This window comes from Ursus arctos, unplaced genomic scaffold (assembly GCF_023065955.2).
Source record: "Ursus arctos isolate Adak ecotype North America unplaced genomic scaffold, UrsArc2.0 scaffold_3, whole genome shotgun sequence".
In the NCBI taxonomy this organism is placed as follows: Eukaryota; Metazoa; Chordata; class Mammalia; order Carnivora; family Ursidae; genus Ursus; species Ursus arctos.
The window spans coordinates 20113206-20131882 of NW_026622985.1; the positions used below are offsets into that span (position 1 = coordinate 20113206).

Sequence of the window (18677 nt, forward strand, 5' to 3'; positions counted from 1 at the left end):
CAAATATTAGGATTGTTTGTTCTGTGAAAAATGCTGTTGGTTCCTTATCGTTTAAGTGAAGTTAATCACTGTCTCTTTGTATCCCACAAATTGAAGTAAGGATAAAACTTAAAGAATATGAGTGATTTTGAAAAGTTTAAAATGGGCTGTACAAGGTATTATTATAAGGTACTGTGTATTAGCTAAATGCTTTTAATAATTCTCCCCCTTTTAAGGCTGATTTTGAAAAAGTTTTTGAAATAAGGTAGTATTACTTAGCTGTAGAATGGTTCCTAGAAGTGGACAGCAGGGGAATCAGCTGAGTGGGAAGTTTTCAGACCTGAGCCAAGAGACTTAAGATGTCTTAAGAGGGTAATTCTTAACGAAATCTAGAGGTTTCTGGCAGCTGCAGAAAAATTGGCTTCTGATCCCTAAGTGTTTCAAGCACACAATTGGAGAGACCTATAAAAGAGGCAACTGCTCCCTAAAGGAATAAAACCTGCATGGGGAAGATTAAGGGTAAGGAGAAAGACAACTGTTATGTTCTCTAGAAACCAAGCAGGGTGTTTGTTAGTTAACTGTCAAAGCTTGCTCCAAAATTCTTTTGAGTAAGATCCTCTTTGAAACAAAAACAGGAGACACATTTGTTCCTTATGGGAAGACAAATTTTATAACTTACGGAAATGAAAGAAAAGGGGTAGATGTTAGAAAAAGTGGGCTATAAAAGGCTACCAAGAAGCAGAATGAACAGGTGGTGAAATCTTCAAGTTCTCAGTGCAAAGTACTCAAAATATTCAAAATATTACTTAGGTCTTCAGCTCTTAAGCATTTGCTATCCATGGGTGAGTGTTCAAGAGAGCAAAATGTGGCAGCTTGTCCCTTCTGTTTGGACGTGACTATGTCATTCAAATATGTACAGTTCTTTTAATAATTTTAAACACAGTTTACAGCTGTTATGCTCATGACCCTTCTGGCTGTTGTTGACTAATTTCATAGACTTTATTTTTAGTCATGAAAATATTTATATAATTGTATGAGGGTGAAAAAGATTATAAAAATTGCCTCACAGTTTCTTCTACTTAATAGTTCAGCGCACATACACTATAACCACATCAAACATACTAACATGAATATAGCCTCAATGTCTATAAATTCTGACTTCATGAAGATTGAACTACAGGAGACTCTGAGATATTCCATGAAGTTTACTTTTTGTTTTGTAAATATGAAGTTAAAAATAGAACTCTAAATAAATAAAATATTAACAAAGAGATTATTATAAATCATAGTATTTGAGAAGGTTTATTTGAAAGCATTGTTTAAGAAGTGATTTATCCTAACCATAAAAAACATAATCCACTTTGGTCTATTCAGTCTTGTATAAGTTAAATGTCCCAGAAGTAGACAAGTAAGGTTTGAAAGAGAATTCAGGAAATAACTATACAGTACACTATTGTAAAAGTGAAAATCAATCTTCATACAGCAGGCTATAAAATCGCTGAATGTTTCTCCTGTTCCCAATGCATTCTATCTTAAATTATACAAAAAAATTTAAGAATCAGTAGCAAATGCATCACATTTTAGATGTGTTTTACTCACAGCTTAAATTTACATTGATGTCATAAGAAGTCCTAAGTAGCAACATGTTATGAGAGAGCTATGCAAGAAATTCTAGGATAACTGCCCCCCATTACCTATGCCTTTGTATAATCTCCTCCTCGAGTATAAATGGAAATTATAAATATGAGACAGCACTCCCATGATTATGTTCCATTATATGGCAAAACGAAGATTATTCTGGGCAGGCCTGATCATATCAAGTGAGCCCTTTAAAAGCAGTTTCTCCAGCTGGTTGTAGAAGAGGTCAGATATACCAAGTACCAGAAGCATCGAATGCCTTATTGCTGGCTTAAAGATGGAGAGGACCACATGAGAAGGAATGCGAGTGGCCTGTAGCAGCTTAGAGTGATCGCTGATGGACAGCAAGAAAACAGAGACCTCAGTAGTAGTCACAAGGAACTGGATTTTTTTTCTTTAAAGATTTTATTTATTTGACAGAGAGACAGCCAGCAAGAGAGGGAACACAAGCAGGGGGAGTGGGAGAGGAAGAAGCAGGCTCATAGCGGAGGAGCCTGATGTGGGGCTCGATCCCATAACGCCAGGATCACGCCCTGAGCCGAAGGCAGACGCTTAACCGCTGTGCCACCCAGGCACCCCAAGGAACTGGATTTTGCCAACAATATGAACAAGCTTGAAAGTAGATTTTCCCCCCCAGAGCATCTAGATGAGAACACCGCCTGGTTAATGCCGAGTCCAGCCTTGTCTACCCTGAGCAGAGAACCTAGCCATGCAGGTATTTTGACCTACAGAATGGTGAGCTAAAAAATAAGTTTGTGGTAATTTCATTATAGGGCAATATAAAACGAATACAATAGCTAAGGGCAAATTTTGAAAAGGCCCCCCACAAGACAATTCACCACTATTCATTCCAATTTGTTGTTTTCAACATTTATATGAACTGTGGTATTTGCATTTTTGTAGTCACAGATCTGCCAATCATTGTTAAAAATTATAAATACAACTCAAACCATTCTTAGTCCTGCAGTTTCAGGGACTGAAACCAGCTTTGACTTCTAAAATTTACAGTGCCTTCGGGGGCATCAGCCTTAATCCATTTTTCATGTTCACTTGCTTGATTCATGAGCCCTGAAACACAAAATTGTATAAAGTTATATCTTCATTGACAAGAGCAATATTGGACTACATAGATCCTAACAACATATCTCTGAAACTGAAAAATACTTTGGAACAGCAAAAATCTTAGAAAAGATAGTCTGAGTTGGGAGAGTTGCGAAGAGGTTACCTGGGCTTATTCCCTCCTTTCATTTTCTCAGGACAACTGAAAGGGAAACTACTCTTTTTTTGTTTTTGTTTTTGTTTGGTATGCAGGTTTTAAAGAGGTTTACTTGAGTACAACTGACAAACTACAAGTGCTTAACATACGCAATACACTAAGTTTTGACCTTTGTAAAACTCTGTGAAACCATCTCTTCAATCAAAATAATGAATAGATCCATCACTCCTACAGGTTGCCTCATGCTCCTTTGTCTTCTCTTCCTTCTGCCCCTTCTCTGCTTGTCACCTCCAGACAGTCGTCCCAATACCCCAATCACTGATCTACTTTGTGTCACTACAGATTACTTGTATTTTCTAAAATATTAACGAACGAATCAAACAATATATATTTTATTTTTTTACATCTAGGTGCTTTCACTCAGCATAATCATTTTGAGGTTCATTCACACTGCGGCAGGTATCAGGTAGTTTCCTGACACACATGCTGATTAGTACTTTGCTGAATGCTCATGGGCACCCTGTGCAGCTCCCTCCTCTCTGGAATTCTCTCTTGTGAAATCTAGCAGTCCTGGTCTCCCCAGATGTTAGTCTCTTCCTTGTCAGGAGTCTGTTGGGCTCTGTCTATATTACTCCTTCCTGCCCTGCAGCCTGGAAACTCCCTCCAGGTAATATGTTGTAGCCGGCATAGAGCTCACCTGGTTTCTTTCCCATCGCTCTTCTAGTTCTATGTTTTTTTCTTTTAATCGGGATAACTAAAGTGTTACACCTCCTCTAAAGCTCCATTGCCATTCTGGATTTGAGAGACCAGTCAAATCTGAACTGAAGAGAGTTGTGAATACACTCAGTTCCTTTATACACATTTTCTTTGATGAATCCAAGCACACAAATCAGGCAACAATTCTTTTCTTCAGTATAGTTTTTCCTTTGTTAGTACCATGTGATGTTCCTAGCTGATGAAAAGGTGCTTGTACCATCCAATCTTTGTGTCAAGTGCTTCTTTGATACAAATTCTTCTCTGAGTTCTTGCCTCCCCTTTCATCTGAGCCATAATCTCATCTATCTATGTTTTAGAGTTCATTGTATCTTTCAATTATCCAATGACTTCCTCTAGTTTTTCCTTCTACTTTTCTTGCTATATTTCAATGCCATCAATACTCTACTTTTCAGTAAACTGGTTAAAATCTCATTCCTATTGGTAAATCCCTGTGTTAGAAATGTTTAAAAAAAAAAAAAAAACCCTCCCAAACCCCAAAAAACAAAAAAACCCAGCCCAGGTCCAAATGGTGTCACTTAGACAGAATTCCCAAACAGATGCTTAATACAAAATCTAATTGCAGTTTCAAATTCCCCCAGAAACGTATTCTTAGCTGGTCAGTCAGGAATTTTTCAGTCAGTGCCAATGAGTCTGCCAGAGGGCCCTCTCCATCCCAGAGGAAGATGAGGTCATTTGAATGATAAGACCCCTTTGTTTTTTTCCCCCTAGAAAGGGCCTAGTGCAGAACAATCCTTTTCTTCTGCTAATAACTTTCTTGTCCCCATCCTCCTCTTAAAAAACCTTCCATTTTGTACAAGTCCTTGGTATTCCTCTCTGCTTGCTAGGTGAGGTGCCGCCCAATTCCCGAATCATTTAATAAAGCCAATTAGATCTTCAAATTTACCCGGTTGAATTTTGTTATTTCACGGGAGCTTCTCTTTTTCCTCCAATTCTTCATTATTAAGGGGTTCAGCTTTGTCAATTTAAATGGTCTTCTTTTTGTGCCTGTGCTGCATTTGGTAGGTCACAATTTTGACGTACCTGTACCCAACAGTTTTTCTATAACACAGAATTTTTTTCTAGTAATTCAAATAAATATAGAGTAAAGAATAGGAAATCCTGAACATTGGTTGCTCTAACTTTATTATTTTTTCACACTATTTGGCATCAATAGCCAAGCATCAACAACAGTAAGTAAGGTTTTCCCAACTATCTAAGATTTTTTCCTTAATATATTTATTCATTGCCTCCCCAGTCATGCTTTTCTTGCTTATGGAAAAGAAGCCAATCTACTCATTTCCTTTTGTAGCAGTAGAGGCTACTGTCGGTGGCGGGAGGGAAGACATTCCCCTGCCCTAGGGTTCTTCTAGCTGGACTTAGAATCAGACTGACATGAGAAAGATTTACAGGAGAAAATCTAATAGGTGTACATGTGAGAAATCCACACAAACATGAAATCCCAAAGACAATGAAGCAACAGGAATCTGTTGCTAATCTAATCTAAGGAGAGGGGTAGGGCCTGAGGATACAAAGGGGAGAAGGCCATTAGCAAGAAGGTGAAAAAAGATGTTCTGAAAAACAAAAGTTGCCCTATTATGCAGACAAGTTTCTTAGGTAAAGGGGAGTCTCTGTTAATAGCTCTCTTGGTGGCACAGGCTCTCCTTTCAATGTAAATTTAGACAACTGAGGAGGAGGCAGACAGCTTTTCCTGCATCTGCTGGGTTTTGATTACTTTTAACTTGAAATCTTTATCCCAAAGTGGCCCATCTTGGGGCAGCCTGCCCTTGGCCCTCATACTGCACATACTACTACTGCTACTAACAAAATGAACACAGAGTCTAGAGACAATACTCAAAAAGCGAGACAGTTTATACAATTCCATTTAGGTTGCTTGAAAATACCTTTCCCTATCTTGCCTATAAGTAATTTACTGAAAGCTCTTCCTACTTTGGTTGGCCTGAATCTGTGGAGAGTCTCCTCTAATTTGTAAAGTTTATAAATTCCTTCCTACAAAAATCTTGCAACACATATTGGAACTTGCAGTTGCAGAAAATATGTTCCTTATTTAATTCCCTTTGCCAGGGATAATCAATGTTTTATTGGCCCAAAATGCGAAAGGACTACCCTATTCCTGTGTAGTTTGGCTTCCATTAAGTGGGAGGAAACGTTTCTTTTCAGGACATGGTTTTGGGTGTTTTAAAAAAATATTTATTTATTTGAGAGAGAGAGAGAGAGAGCACGAGCGGGATGGGCAGAGGAAGAGGGAGAGAGAATCTGAAGCAGACTCTGTGCTGAGTGCAGAGCCTGATGTGGGGCTTGATCTCAGGACCCTGAGATCACAACCTGAGCTGAAACCAAGAGTCGGATGCTTAATCGACTGTGCCACCCAGGCGCCCCTCACAACATGTTTTTAAACTCCAGTGTTTGCTCTCCAAATCTGCCCTGTCCAAGTCTAACCAAATATATGAATCTCCAAGTTCTTTTATGTATTTCCCCCCCCCAAATACCTAGTTGAGAAGTAGTAATCATTATTTAACCCCAAATATACCTGATCTAATCAGCACTAGCTGACAAAGAAAGGGCCCTAAGAAGTAATTTTCAGAATTTAATTCTCTGGTTTAAAAACAGGCTTAAAATGCTTCTTGACTAAGGTGAGCTTCTCCTTTCCCCTCCCTTGTTCTGAGCCTCCACCTCCCTCTCCCAACGCTGTAACAGACTTTATTAACATTTGATTCAGAAAGATAATTCTGGTCCTGCCTTATTAGCAGCAGATTTAACTTCAATGACTCATAGCTGGAGGATTTTCTCTTTAACATTATAAGCACTACTGACCACCCACTATGGGAAGCACCATGCTAAAGTAGTTTATATCTTTACATTCAAAAGATGTACAAAGACATGCTAGTATCCTCAAAAAGTTTACCAACTGGCTAGGAAAGTAAATCATGCACTTATGAAACATGAAAATAATTACTCTGAAATTTTATTATTTTTTAATGCATATATTTCACAAATAAAACCTCTAACCACACACAATTCTATAACCAAATATTTTAATGTTGTCAACATTCAGTAACTGTTCACAGTCGGCCCTTGACAAAAATGCAACCCAGGCATCTTAACAAGTTATTACCGACAAGAAAATATTTCTGAGCTAGTTTTAATGGTTCCCATCACTTACAGTTTCCCTCAATTACCTGGAATAATAACAAAGTCAACAGTACTCTAGGTTTTGAGCAAGCAGCCAGTCTGTTTTGTCCAAGAAATATTCTCAGAAAGGCTGTTTGTTCCTCAAATCTTTTGTTTAATCCCATCTACTGTATTTTTCACCTCAGACACTCTAGTTTCCACTTCTAGAAATCCAATTTTGGTCTTTTAAAATCTTTCATGTCTTTATCTTTAGTTAACTTTATTCTATATTCTAACAGGTGGAATACAGTTATAACTCTTTTATCTTCTTTCTCTGCTAATTCGGCCATCTGTATCTGTTCTGGGTGTGTTTCAACTGATATTCCCTTTATTATGGGTTATATTTTCTTGCCTTTTTGCATGTCTGATAATCTTTGGATGCCAGACATTGTAAATTTTATTTTTTGGGGTGCTGGATAATTTTGTAAATCTTGAGCTTGGTTCAGGGATGCGGTTAAGTTACTTGGAAATCTTGAGCTTGGTTCAGGGATGCAGTTAAGTTACATGGCAACAGTTTAAGCCTTTTATCTCTTGCTTTTGTGATCTGTTAGGCAGTTCTACAGGAATGTTCAGTCTAGGGATAATTGTTTCTAACAACTAAGTGTTCTACCCAATGCCCCATAAGTTACGGTTTTTTCCAGTCTGGCAGGTGGCACAGGCATTGTTCTCGCGCTGGTGTGAACACAAGGTTCTTTTCCGTCTGGTACTTTGTTCTATGAACTCTCACTGTCTTGGTCTGTCTGGACCCTCATCATGGTCTCCTCAACTCTGGGAGTCTGCTGGGTTCCACAATGGTTCCCTCTCTCTGTGTACTACAGTTTAGAGACTCTCTCGAGGTAGCAAGCAGGGGCTCATTTTCTTTATTTCCCATCTCTCAGTGATCACTTTTCTCTCATTGCCTGATGTATAATGTCTTAGAAATTGTTTATTCATGTATTTTTTCCGTTTACAAAATTTTGTTGTTTTAGATAAAAGGGTAAATCAGTCCGTTTTATTCCACTTCTTGACAGGAAGCCTCCATTGTTTCTTTCTTCTGTTTCTCCCTCTCCTCATGACTGTCTCCTCTCTCATTCCCTCTCTTATGCTAACTTCTTATTTTGAAATAATAAAGACTCATAATAAGTTGTAAAAATAGTACACAGGGGTCCTGCGTACCCATTAACCCAGTTCTCCCAATAGTCACACAATCATAGTGCATTATCAAAACCAGGTAATTGGTTGGCAAAGTACCATTAATTAGACTACAGACCTTATCCAGATTTCATCTTTTTTTGCATACACTCACTTTTTTGTGTATACTGTTATGACATTTTATCACATGTACAGATTTATAACCTCACTATAATCAAGATATAGAACTGTTCTATCACCACAAAGCAAGTCCTTTGTGACATCTCTTTATAGTCTTATCCTCCCTCTTCTTCCCTGACCTTTGGCAACCACTTGTCTATTCTCAATTTTTATAATACTGTCACTCCAAAAATGTTATATAAATGGAATCATACAGTGTATAACATTTTGAGACTGGCTTTTTTCACTCGGCATGCCATCCAAGTTTATTTATTTGACAGAGAGAGAGAGAGCACAAGCAGGGGGAGCAGCAGGCAGAGGGAGAGGGTGAAGCAGGCTCCCCTTCAATCACAGGACCGTGGGATCATGACCTGAGCCAAAAGCAGACACTTAACTGACTGAGCAACCCAGGCACACCTAGATCATTCCTTTTTATTGTTGAATAGTATTCCATTATATAGTCATACTACAGAGTGTGTAACCATTTACTGATAGAAGGGTATTTTCATCATTTCCAGCTTTGGGTATTACAAAAAAAGCTATAAACACTTGTGTACAGGTTTTTATGTGAACTTTAAGTTTCATTTCTCCAAGACAAATGCCCAGAAGTATAACTGCTAGGTCATATGGTAGTTTTATGTTTAGCTTTTTAGCAAACTGTCAGACTGAATTTTAGAGTGGCTGTATCATTTTACATTCCAAACAGCAACGTAGGAGAGATCCAATCTCTCCACATCTTTGCCAGCATTTGGTATTATCAGTATTTTTAATTTTACCCATTCTAACAGGTAGTATCTCATTCTGGTTTTAATTTACACTTCACTAAAGGCTAGTGATGTTGAACATTTTTGTGTTTTTATTTGCCACTGTATATATCTTCTATGCTTGCATTGTTTCTTAAATCTTTTATGGGTACAAATCATTTTTTCCTCATTACTGGGAAGAGGTCATTCAGGGTAAGATTTGGCTATGGTTCAGTATTTCTTAAATGAACAAAATAAACACAAAAACAAAACCAAACAAAATCCCCAGGCATTACAAACAGAATTCATATGCTCTAAGATTAGGGCCTGCCTTTTGATCTCTACACTAGGGGGTCAGCAAATTATAGCCTGCAGGCCGAATCTGGCCTGAGGCCTGCTTTTATGGCCTAAGAGCTAAGAATGACTTTTACATTTTTAAAGGGTTATAAAAAAACAAAACCAAAAAAGAATATGCAACAGAAACAATATGTAGAATGCAAAGTCTAACATATTTACTATCTAGCCTTACAGGTAATGTTTGCAGACGAAAAGAAACAAAACCTGGTCTTTTTTGGTAAACATTAACAAAATTGATGTCTAATTATCTATGACATTACCAGTATCTTACACTTTAAAAAATGATGGGGAAACAAAAACACATTAAAAGCACAAACAGTCTGAATGCAGTTTTTCCACATTAGCTCCCTGTCAAAGTATTTTTAAGCAGACAGCCATAAGCCTATAGCATTCTTCATTCTCTTACTGAATTTATTCCATGTCATCTGAAAGCACATTTAAAAATCCATGTGCTATAAGCTTGGAGAAAACTCAAACTTCAGTGTGCTCTAAGAAAAGAATTAATTCTATGAGTCATATCAAAAACTAGGTGTTTTTTTTTTCCCACTTGGAGGGAAGACACTGCCACTAGATCTTAAAAGTGGCATTCTGTGGGCTTAGTCCCATTTCAACCTCTTTTCCAACCCATGCACCGGTTTTCTATTATAACTCACAATACCATTAAATGTATAACTCTCTGGCCTAAAAACAAGCTGCGAACTCCTTTTGACTTAGTGGTCTAATCCCAAATGAATTCATTTTTTATACGCTTTACATTTCCAGTTTGAAAATAAAGAGAACCCAGTAGTATCACCTTCGCTACTAAGCAGACAAGGACAAACATCATTTAGCTGGCAACATGCTTTATCTCTAATATTCTCTAAACATCTAAACTGGGGCTTTAAGACAAAAGGATTTTGTACCGCATGCAGTTCTGGGCTCACAGAATGTCTCCATATACCACAGTGAGGTTTCATATCTGAATTGATGAACCAAGACTAAAACCTCATAGAGAAGTCAATTGCTTCCAAGAAATATGTTACCTAAGCCACTCACCACTCATTAAATTTGCCATAAATGGATAGAGCACAAAACCTGGAATCAAGGATCTTATAAGGATAAAAAAATGCACTCCAAAGAATACATGCTGTACACAGCTTTTAAAGTACACAAATGGGGGTGCCTGGGTGGCTCAGGCATTAAGCATCTGCCTTCGGCTCAGGACGTGATCCCAGCATTCTGGGATTGAGCCCCACATTGGGCTCCCTGCTCAGCGGGAAGCCTGCTTCTCCCTCTCTCACTCCCCCTGCTTGTGTTCCCTCTCTCGCTGCCGTTCTCTCTGTCAAATAAATAAAATAAATAAAATCTTTAAAAATAAATAAATAAATGAATGAATGAATAAAGTACACAAATGTTTCAGCCTGAGAGTCCCGGGCTTTCTTTTGACCTCAGAATAGCATATAATACTTGTAAATCACTTTAAGAATTGTACAATGTACAGTTATTAGTGACAGCAACAGCGTAGGAAACCATGAAACAGGAAATGAAATAAAATTACAAGGCTGACACATCAAACCCTGTGGGAAGCCTGAGCCCTAGGGACTAATTTTTACTGGCATGGCTTCTTGCAGAAATCATGCATAAGTCATGCTACAGATACAATCCAGACTTCTTAGCAGTGAGGGTATTTCTGTTTCTATGCCTCATAGGCTCTATAAGGAAGGCCCAGATGAGCTGAGCTCAGCTGCCTATAATAACAACTCTCATATAAAGCTGCTCATTATTTCCAAAACTGGGTTTCATGTTGGAAATCTCTCCAGAAAAAGCAATCTGCCCTGATTTTCTAGGCCTCTTAAATTATTCCATCCATTTGATAAATAAGGTCTGTGGCCTTCTGGGCACCAGTTTTAGAATTAAAATGAAATATGAAAGCTTCTATAAACACAGTCACTTGTTCATACAGCTCTCTCCAAAGGGACTGCTCTGTTTTTATCTGAGGTCCCTCTGCACAATGACTCTAATGGATTTAACCTAATATGAGAGACAATCTATAGATACAACTGGGGTTAATAGTATGTCATGTGGTACTCTACAAAAAAATTCTGCTGATCAGTACCTAGATTCTTATGCTGTGGGCAGGAAATAAACTTCATTCTGCAACTTGGGCCTTCCTGGTTTAGGCAGAAGGGAGGGGCTACAGTATAAGACATAATAACATATAACACACAAAACAATTAAATACTCTGAGAAGCCTTATAATAACTAATGCAGTAAGCATCTATCTTCCTCTTGGCATCCATTTATCTATTTCTTCAACCAAAATTTGTTGAAGGCTTATGTATTTGTTTGTTGAGCTTAAGATAGATTACTGTGGAGTCCAGGCCACTGACCTCTTTCTCCTACATTATTGCAGTAACATGCTAATTAGCTTTTCCTTCACTCACCACTGTCCTTTCCAATCTTTCTCCACTCGACATCCAGTGATATTTGTAATGCACAGATTTGGTTGTATAAACCTAGATGAAAACCTTTTGGTACCTTTGTAATGCACTTAGTATAAAATCCAAATCAGCCCCTATATGATCTGACCCCTCCCAAAGTCTCCAGCCTTCCTTAATGCCACTTTCCCCTACTCTCTGTACTCTAGCTATACTGCACTTCTCTCACTTCTTCAAACTTAATGCTAGTCTAATTTAGATGTGTCACATGCATGCTTTCACTGTACCATACACCTACATTTAATACATTTATTCCACTTTATTATGTTTACTGATTTGTCTTGCCTTCCTAGGATAGCTTCTCAGATGACACAGAGACCTTTTGTTCCTAGTTTCTAGCAGGGTCTGGCTCAAAAATCAATAAAAGTTTGTTGAGTAACTGACTGACCAGATAAAGGAAAATACAGAAGACAGGAGAAGGAAGGCAAAGGAAAGAATGATGTTTGTTTTTAAATATATTACACTTGAGGTGGTACTGGTTCAGTGGAATAAGAATGGACAAGACAAAAGAGATCAGGTCTGCAGATATTGATTTTATCTAAGGACTAGTAAGTGCTCTTAAATGATTTAATGAGGTCTTTTTTTAATGGCTGAAGTGTTGAAAATAGGGTTCTAAAACTGAATTAAAACTAAATCTAAATTTCAGGAAAGCACGTGATTCTATGAGTAACAGTACAAAATGACTAACTTTAATTTCTAATTCAAAAATTCTTAATATATGTAAAATAATTTGATTATGTTATCGTTCAGAACATTATTAAACAAATTTATATTATTACTGTAGATTACGGGGACCAAAAGAGGTAACTCTATTGTCTCCTTACTAAAATCAAGAGATTAGATCACAAGAAGTTGATTCTTACTACATTTAATACAGTTAAATTTTCATCAAATTTTCACTATGTCACTAAGAGTCTACCCATTAGGCACTGAGTTAGATCTGAGGGTGGGTGTATAGGTCTTATCTTTATTACTTATGCTTTTTGTTAAGATTCTATGATTTTTAACAAAATACTTTTTAAACTTTTATGACATATAAAATGAATAAAGGCATACCTTGCTTTATTGCATTTTGCTTTATTGTACTTTGGAGACATTACATTTTTCACAAATTGAAGGTCTGTGGCAATGCTGTACTAAGCAAATCTATTGGCACCTTCTTTCCAACAGCATTTGCTTTGTGTCTATGTATCACATTTTGGTAATTCTCACAATATTTTAAGCTTTTCATTATTATTACACATGTTATGGTGATCTCTGATCAGTGGTCTTTGATGTTACTAACGCGACTGTTTTGAAGCACCAAAATGGCACCCACAGAAGATTGCAAACTTAATTGATAAATGCGTGTGTTCTGACTGCTCCATGGACTGGCCAGTCCCCCATCTCTCTCTCCTAAGGCCTCCCTATTTCCTGAGACGCAACAATATTGTGCCAACAATATTAGGTCAATTAATAATCCTACAATAGTCTCTAAGTGTTTAAGTGAAAGGAAGAGTCACCCATCTCTCACTTTAAATCAAAAGCTAAAAACGATTAAGCTTAGTGAGGAAGCCTTGTTCAAAGCCAAGACAGGCTGAAAGCTAGGTGTCTTGTGCTAAATGGTTAGCCAAGTTGTGAATGCAAAAGTTAAGTTCTTGAAGGAAAATTGAAAGTATGACTCCAGTGAACATACGAATGATAAGAAAGTGAAACAGCCTTATTACTGACATGGAGAAAGTTTTAATGGTCTGGACAGAAGATCAAAGCAGCCACAACATTCCCTTAAGCCAAAGCCTAATCCAGAACAAGGCCCTAACACTCTTCAATTCTATGAAGGCTGAGGTAAGAAAGCTGAAAGAAAAGGTTTGATGCTAGCAGAGGCTGGTTCATGAGGTTTAAGGAAAGAAGCTGTCTCTGTAACTTAAGAGTAGAGGGTGAAGCACAAAAGGCTACTGTAAAAGCTGCAGCAAATTATCAGATCTAGTTGAGATCATTAATGAAGGAACTACACTAAACAACTGATTTTCAATGTATACCAACAGCCTTATACTGAAGGAAGATGCCACCTAGGAATTTCACATCTAGAGAGGAGAAGTCAATGCCTGGCTTCAGAACTTCAAAGGACAGGCTGACTCTCCTGGTAGAGGCTAACGCAGCTGGTGACTTCAAGTTGAAGCCAATGCTCATTTACCATTCTGAAAATCCTAGGGCTCTTAAAATTATGCCGAACCGACTCTGTCTGTGCTCAATCAATGGAACAACAAAACCTGGATGATAGCCCATCTGTTTACAATATGGTTGACTAAATATTTTAAGTCCACTGTTGAGACCTATTGTTCAGAAAAAAAGATTCCTTTCAAAATATGACTGCTCATTGACAATGCAGTGGTCACCCAAAAGCTCTGATGGAGATAGATGTACAATAAGATTAATGTTCTCATGCCTGCTAACACAATACCATTCTGCAGCATATGGATCAAGGAGTCATTTCAACTTTCCAGTCTAATTGTTTAAGAAATACATTTCATAAAGCTATAGCTGCCATAGAAAGTGATTTCTCTGATGGATCTGGGCAAAGTAAACTAAAAACCTTCTGAAAAGGATTAAACATCCTAGCTGCCATTAAGAACATTTACGATTCATGGAAAGAGTTAAAATATCAACATGAGCAGGAGTGAGGAAGAAGTTGATTCATGGATGACTATGAGGGGTTCAAGTCTTCAGTGGAGGAAGTAAATGCAAATGGAAAGAGCAAAAGAACTAGAAGTAGAGTCTGAAGCTGTGACTGAGTTGCTGCAATCTCAAGAGAAAATTTTAATGGATGAAGAGTTCCTTTTTATGGATAAACACATAAAGTGGTTTCTCGGGATGGAATCCATTCCTGGTGCAGATGCTATGAAGATTGTTGGAATGACAACAAAGAATTTAGAATATTACATAAACTTACTTGATAAAGCAGAGGCAGAGTTTGAGAGGATTGATGCTAATTCTGAAAGATCTATTGTGTGTAAAATGCTATCAAAACAGCATCATGTGTTACAGAGTAATCATTTGTGAAAGGAAGAATCAATGCTGCAAACTTCACTATTGTTTTAAGAAATTGCCATGGCCACCCCAGCCTTCGACCTTCAGCAACCACTACCCTTATCAGTCACCAGCCATCAACATCAAGGCAAAAAGATCATGACTCACTGAAAGCTCAGATGATGCTTAGCGTTTCATTTGTTGTTTTTTTTTTTTTAGCAATAAAGCATTTTTAATTAAGGTATCTGCATTTTTTTTTAGACACAGTGCTATTGTACACTTTAACAGACTACAGTATAGTATAAACGTAGCTTTTATATGCACTGGGAAACTGAAAATATTCATTTGAATTGCTTTATTGCAGTGGTGTGGAACTGAATGCACAAGATCTCTGAGGTATGCCTGTATTTAAAACTGAAACTGATCTCATGAAGACACTGCACTGCCACCACCACCACACACTTTTTCAATGTCCTTCTCAATGCCATTTTGGTAAGATTTGAAGGAAAACTTCACCAGCATGAATTCCCCCCTCTTTTTTTTTTTTTTGGTACTGTGTACATGTATTTACTATGTATATGTATACAATAAATATCTTAAAAAGTAGTATCAGCCATCAATGCAGCCAGAGGTCATCAGAAAAAATATGCAAAGCCATTCACATTTCTGGGACTGAGAATTTGTTGTATTAAAAGAGCAAGTTTATAATGTGTATAATACCAAAACAAATTTGTGTTTATTCCAGTCATACAAAGTTACCTTTGAATCTTATATTTAGATGATTTTTAAGGCCAAGAGTAAGAAAGCAGCTGTACCAGAAAAAAAAATTATGGTCTTAAAAAATTTTTAATTGTGGTAAGAAATGCATAAAACTTACCATCTCTATCATTTTCTTAGCTTACATTTCAGTAGTGTTAAGTATACTCACATTGTTGTACAACAGATCTCCAGAACTTTTTCATCTTGCAAAACTGAAATGCTATACTCAATGAACAACTCCCCATTTCCCCCTTTCCCTAATTTCTGTTTCTCTGAATCTGACTACTTTAGATATCACATAGAAGAGGAATCACACAGTATTTGTCTTTTTGTAACTGGCTTATTTTACTTAGCATGATGTCCGCAAGGTTCATCCACGTTGAATCATGTGACAAAATTTCTTTCCTTTTTAAGGCTAAATAATATTCTACTGTATGTATATACCACATCTCACTTATCCATTCATCCATCAATAGACATTTGGGTTGCTTTTACCTTTTGGCTACTGTGAGTAATGCTGTGTGAACATGGGTGTGCAAACATCTCCTGGAGATAGAAAATTTTTTAAATTGACATCCAATGACATCTTAGTGAGTGTTTCAAACTAAATACCTATATTGTGCTACTTACTGATAAGCAGTTGGAAGAAAGGAGTGTCAAACACCAAAATGTGACAATGGAAAGGAATAAAAGAGTAAAACTGCAGTTAACTATACCATATTTCTACTTATGTATGGAAGATGACTATTCATCTTACATAGCAAAATGCAGCATCCTTACCAGTAATTATGACACCATCATCTTTATGAACTTCAGTCATTTCTTGAACATGGACTTCTGAGTTCACATCAACCTCTTTCCCTGATAACTGTAAATGAGCTTGAAGAGAAGATGCGACCTTGACAAGAATAGAGCCTATAATAAATTTTAAAAAGTTTATTAATGCAAGGAAATCAAAAGTACCAGGAGCTATTTGAAAAATGATTGAAAGGGTAGCACTGCTCCTGGAACACTGTCTTTACTCCTTAGCACACTTTATTTACCCCCAAATGCGGAGTGCCTGGGTGGCTCAGTCGGTTAAGCATCTGCCTTCAGCTCATGTCATGATCTCAAGGTCCTGGAATTGAGCCCCACATCAGGTTCCCTGCTCAGCTGGGAGTCTGATTCTCCCTCTCCCTCTGACCGTACCCCCTGATTATGCTCACTTTCTCTCTCTCTCTGTCTCTCTCTCAAATGAATAAATAATCTTTTAAAAAATATTTATAAACAGCAGTGTCTTTTCCTTACTTCCAAGGCATTCACAGTAACTTCTGTCAAGGGCATGAGGCATTAGAATATTATGAACTTCTTTTGCCCATAGCCCTAGTCAGCTTATCCAATATCAGAAAAGTGAGTAGTATACAACACATGTAGCTTGTAGACAATATTTACCATTAATTGAGCATTTACTGAAAGCAAGACAGCTTAATTAGATAATTTCTTTTAATCTACATATCAACTTTATGAGGTATTATTATAATCCCAATTTTAAAATGAGAACTTGCTCAAGTTCCCACTAGCACTAGCATTAGAATCTAGCTTCACTTCAGTGACAACAGCGCCCATGCTCTTAACCGCTGTGGTATTTCACACGCTGCACCCTCATCATATTATAGGACTTGTGATTTCACTGATCACTATGACACAACTAGAATCCTAAGCTCTTGTGCTTTCAGTTGTACTGCGTGTGTGCTGGGGAGGGAGGGGTGGTGGTGGGAAATAAGAATAATAAAAAAAGGGAACATGTGCATTTCAACTGACTAATGTTTCTTTTCAATGGATTATAGTCTTTTGGGTACCTGAGACAAGGCATTCAAGTTTATTTCCACCACAATCTTGTAGTAATTTAAACTTCTAAAGGAGGAAGAAAAAGTATATAATTTTCCAAAACAACTATGTAGGTTGTATTGCGAACTCACCAACACACTCCTGTTTCAGAAGTTTTTCTTTCTTTGTTTCTCAGATATCAAATAAAGTAAGAAGCCCCGGCCACAGAACATTAAGCCCATTTCCTCTGTGGACAAAGGTGGTCAGCATGACTTTCATTGTGAATGTTGTAAAGATTCCTTTTAAAATGCACTTATTTATGGGTCATTGTTTGTCTTTTAGTTTGGTTAACATTAGCCTAAGTTTCCCTAATTTTTTATCCTCTCTGCCTTCCTACCTGGAGCTAGAAAGTCTGGGGTAAAATTGATAAACTCTCATAATTACCCCTCAAAAAGGGTGGGGGGGAAACAAAGCATATCACTACAACTGGGTTATTTTATTTATAAAACAAACTGTTCTTCAGGTTTTAAATGTAAACTACTAACAGGAGTTTCCCTAAAACAACAGATATGAGGGATTCAGGAAAAAAAAACCTGGAAAATTTCAGAATGAATAGAAGATGCAAGGTTTTCTACCAAACATACTTTAAAAAATAGAAAAAAATAGATTTAAAAACTTTTCTGTAGGACTTTTTATCTCTAAATATATCAAATGTGGTAATTTTATGAATACTTTTCTGTTCTAAAATGAAAAAGGGATGCCAAATCTGTGAGAACTTTAAAAAGGTTAAGCAATGCAACTACGTCTACCCTCATCCCTCTCCACATCCTTAAAAAACAAGTCATCACTACCAAAACTGCATTACTGTCTGTGAAAGAAGAATTCTCATGACTTGAAAACTTTCCCAAATGTCCTATCTTTAACTACTTTTTTTAGAAAGGAGAGTTCTTGTTACATCTTCAACCTCTTTCACTTCATAAACTATTTTCACGGTTACTGACATCAATACCATTTTTTAAATTAAAAAGTGAACTAATACTAACTGTACCATTTATTGAAGGCATACTATATTAAGATCATTGGTTTCATCAAGGACCAATTTTAAATGGAAGAGTCAATACTCAGATGCAGGTCTGACTCTTAAGCCTAAACAATCCTTTTGAAAGAATTAATAAGGTTAGCTCATAGGAAGAGAGAAAACAAGCATGCACCATTCTTTTTCACATGGTGAAATGGAGAATATCTAAGAGACTCGGTGGTTGGCTCCCAAACCCTACAGCAAGGCAGGGGCAGAGCTGGAAAGATTCTAGATGCCTTTAGTAACCATTAAGAAACAGAATCCTGAAAAATTTTCCATTACTCTTTTAAAAAGTTACTGTTTCTAAGTGTAGTTAGAATTAAAAGAACTGGAGTAAGACAGAAATTTTTGTTTCCAGTGATCTTAAAGCTTCATGCCAGTAC

General features: G+C 37.1%; 1 protein-coding gene across 3 annotated transcripts in view; it reads right to left on the reverse strand.

Annotated features, from left to right (window-relative positions):
* FAM185A (family with sequence similarity 185 member A) overlaps positions 1-18677 on the reverse strand; it is a 91226-nt gene that overhangs the window by 31303 nt on the left and 41246 nt on the right. For 2 of the 3 annotated variants that reach the window (XM_026504226.4, XM_026504212.4), the window contains exon 7: positions 16191-16325. In XM_026504226.4, the coding sequence (XP_026360011.3) occupies positions 16191-16325 (135 nt within the window). Of the gene's footprint in view, positions 1-2003; positions 2686-16190; positions 16326-18677 lie in introns of those variants that run through there. The other variant, XM_026504220.4, reaches the window with a different exon arrangement.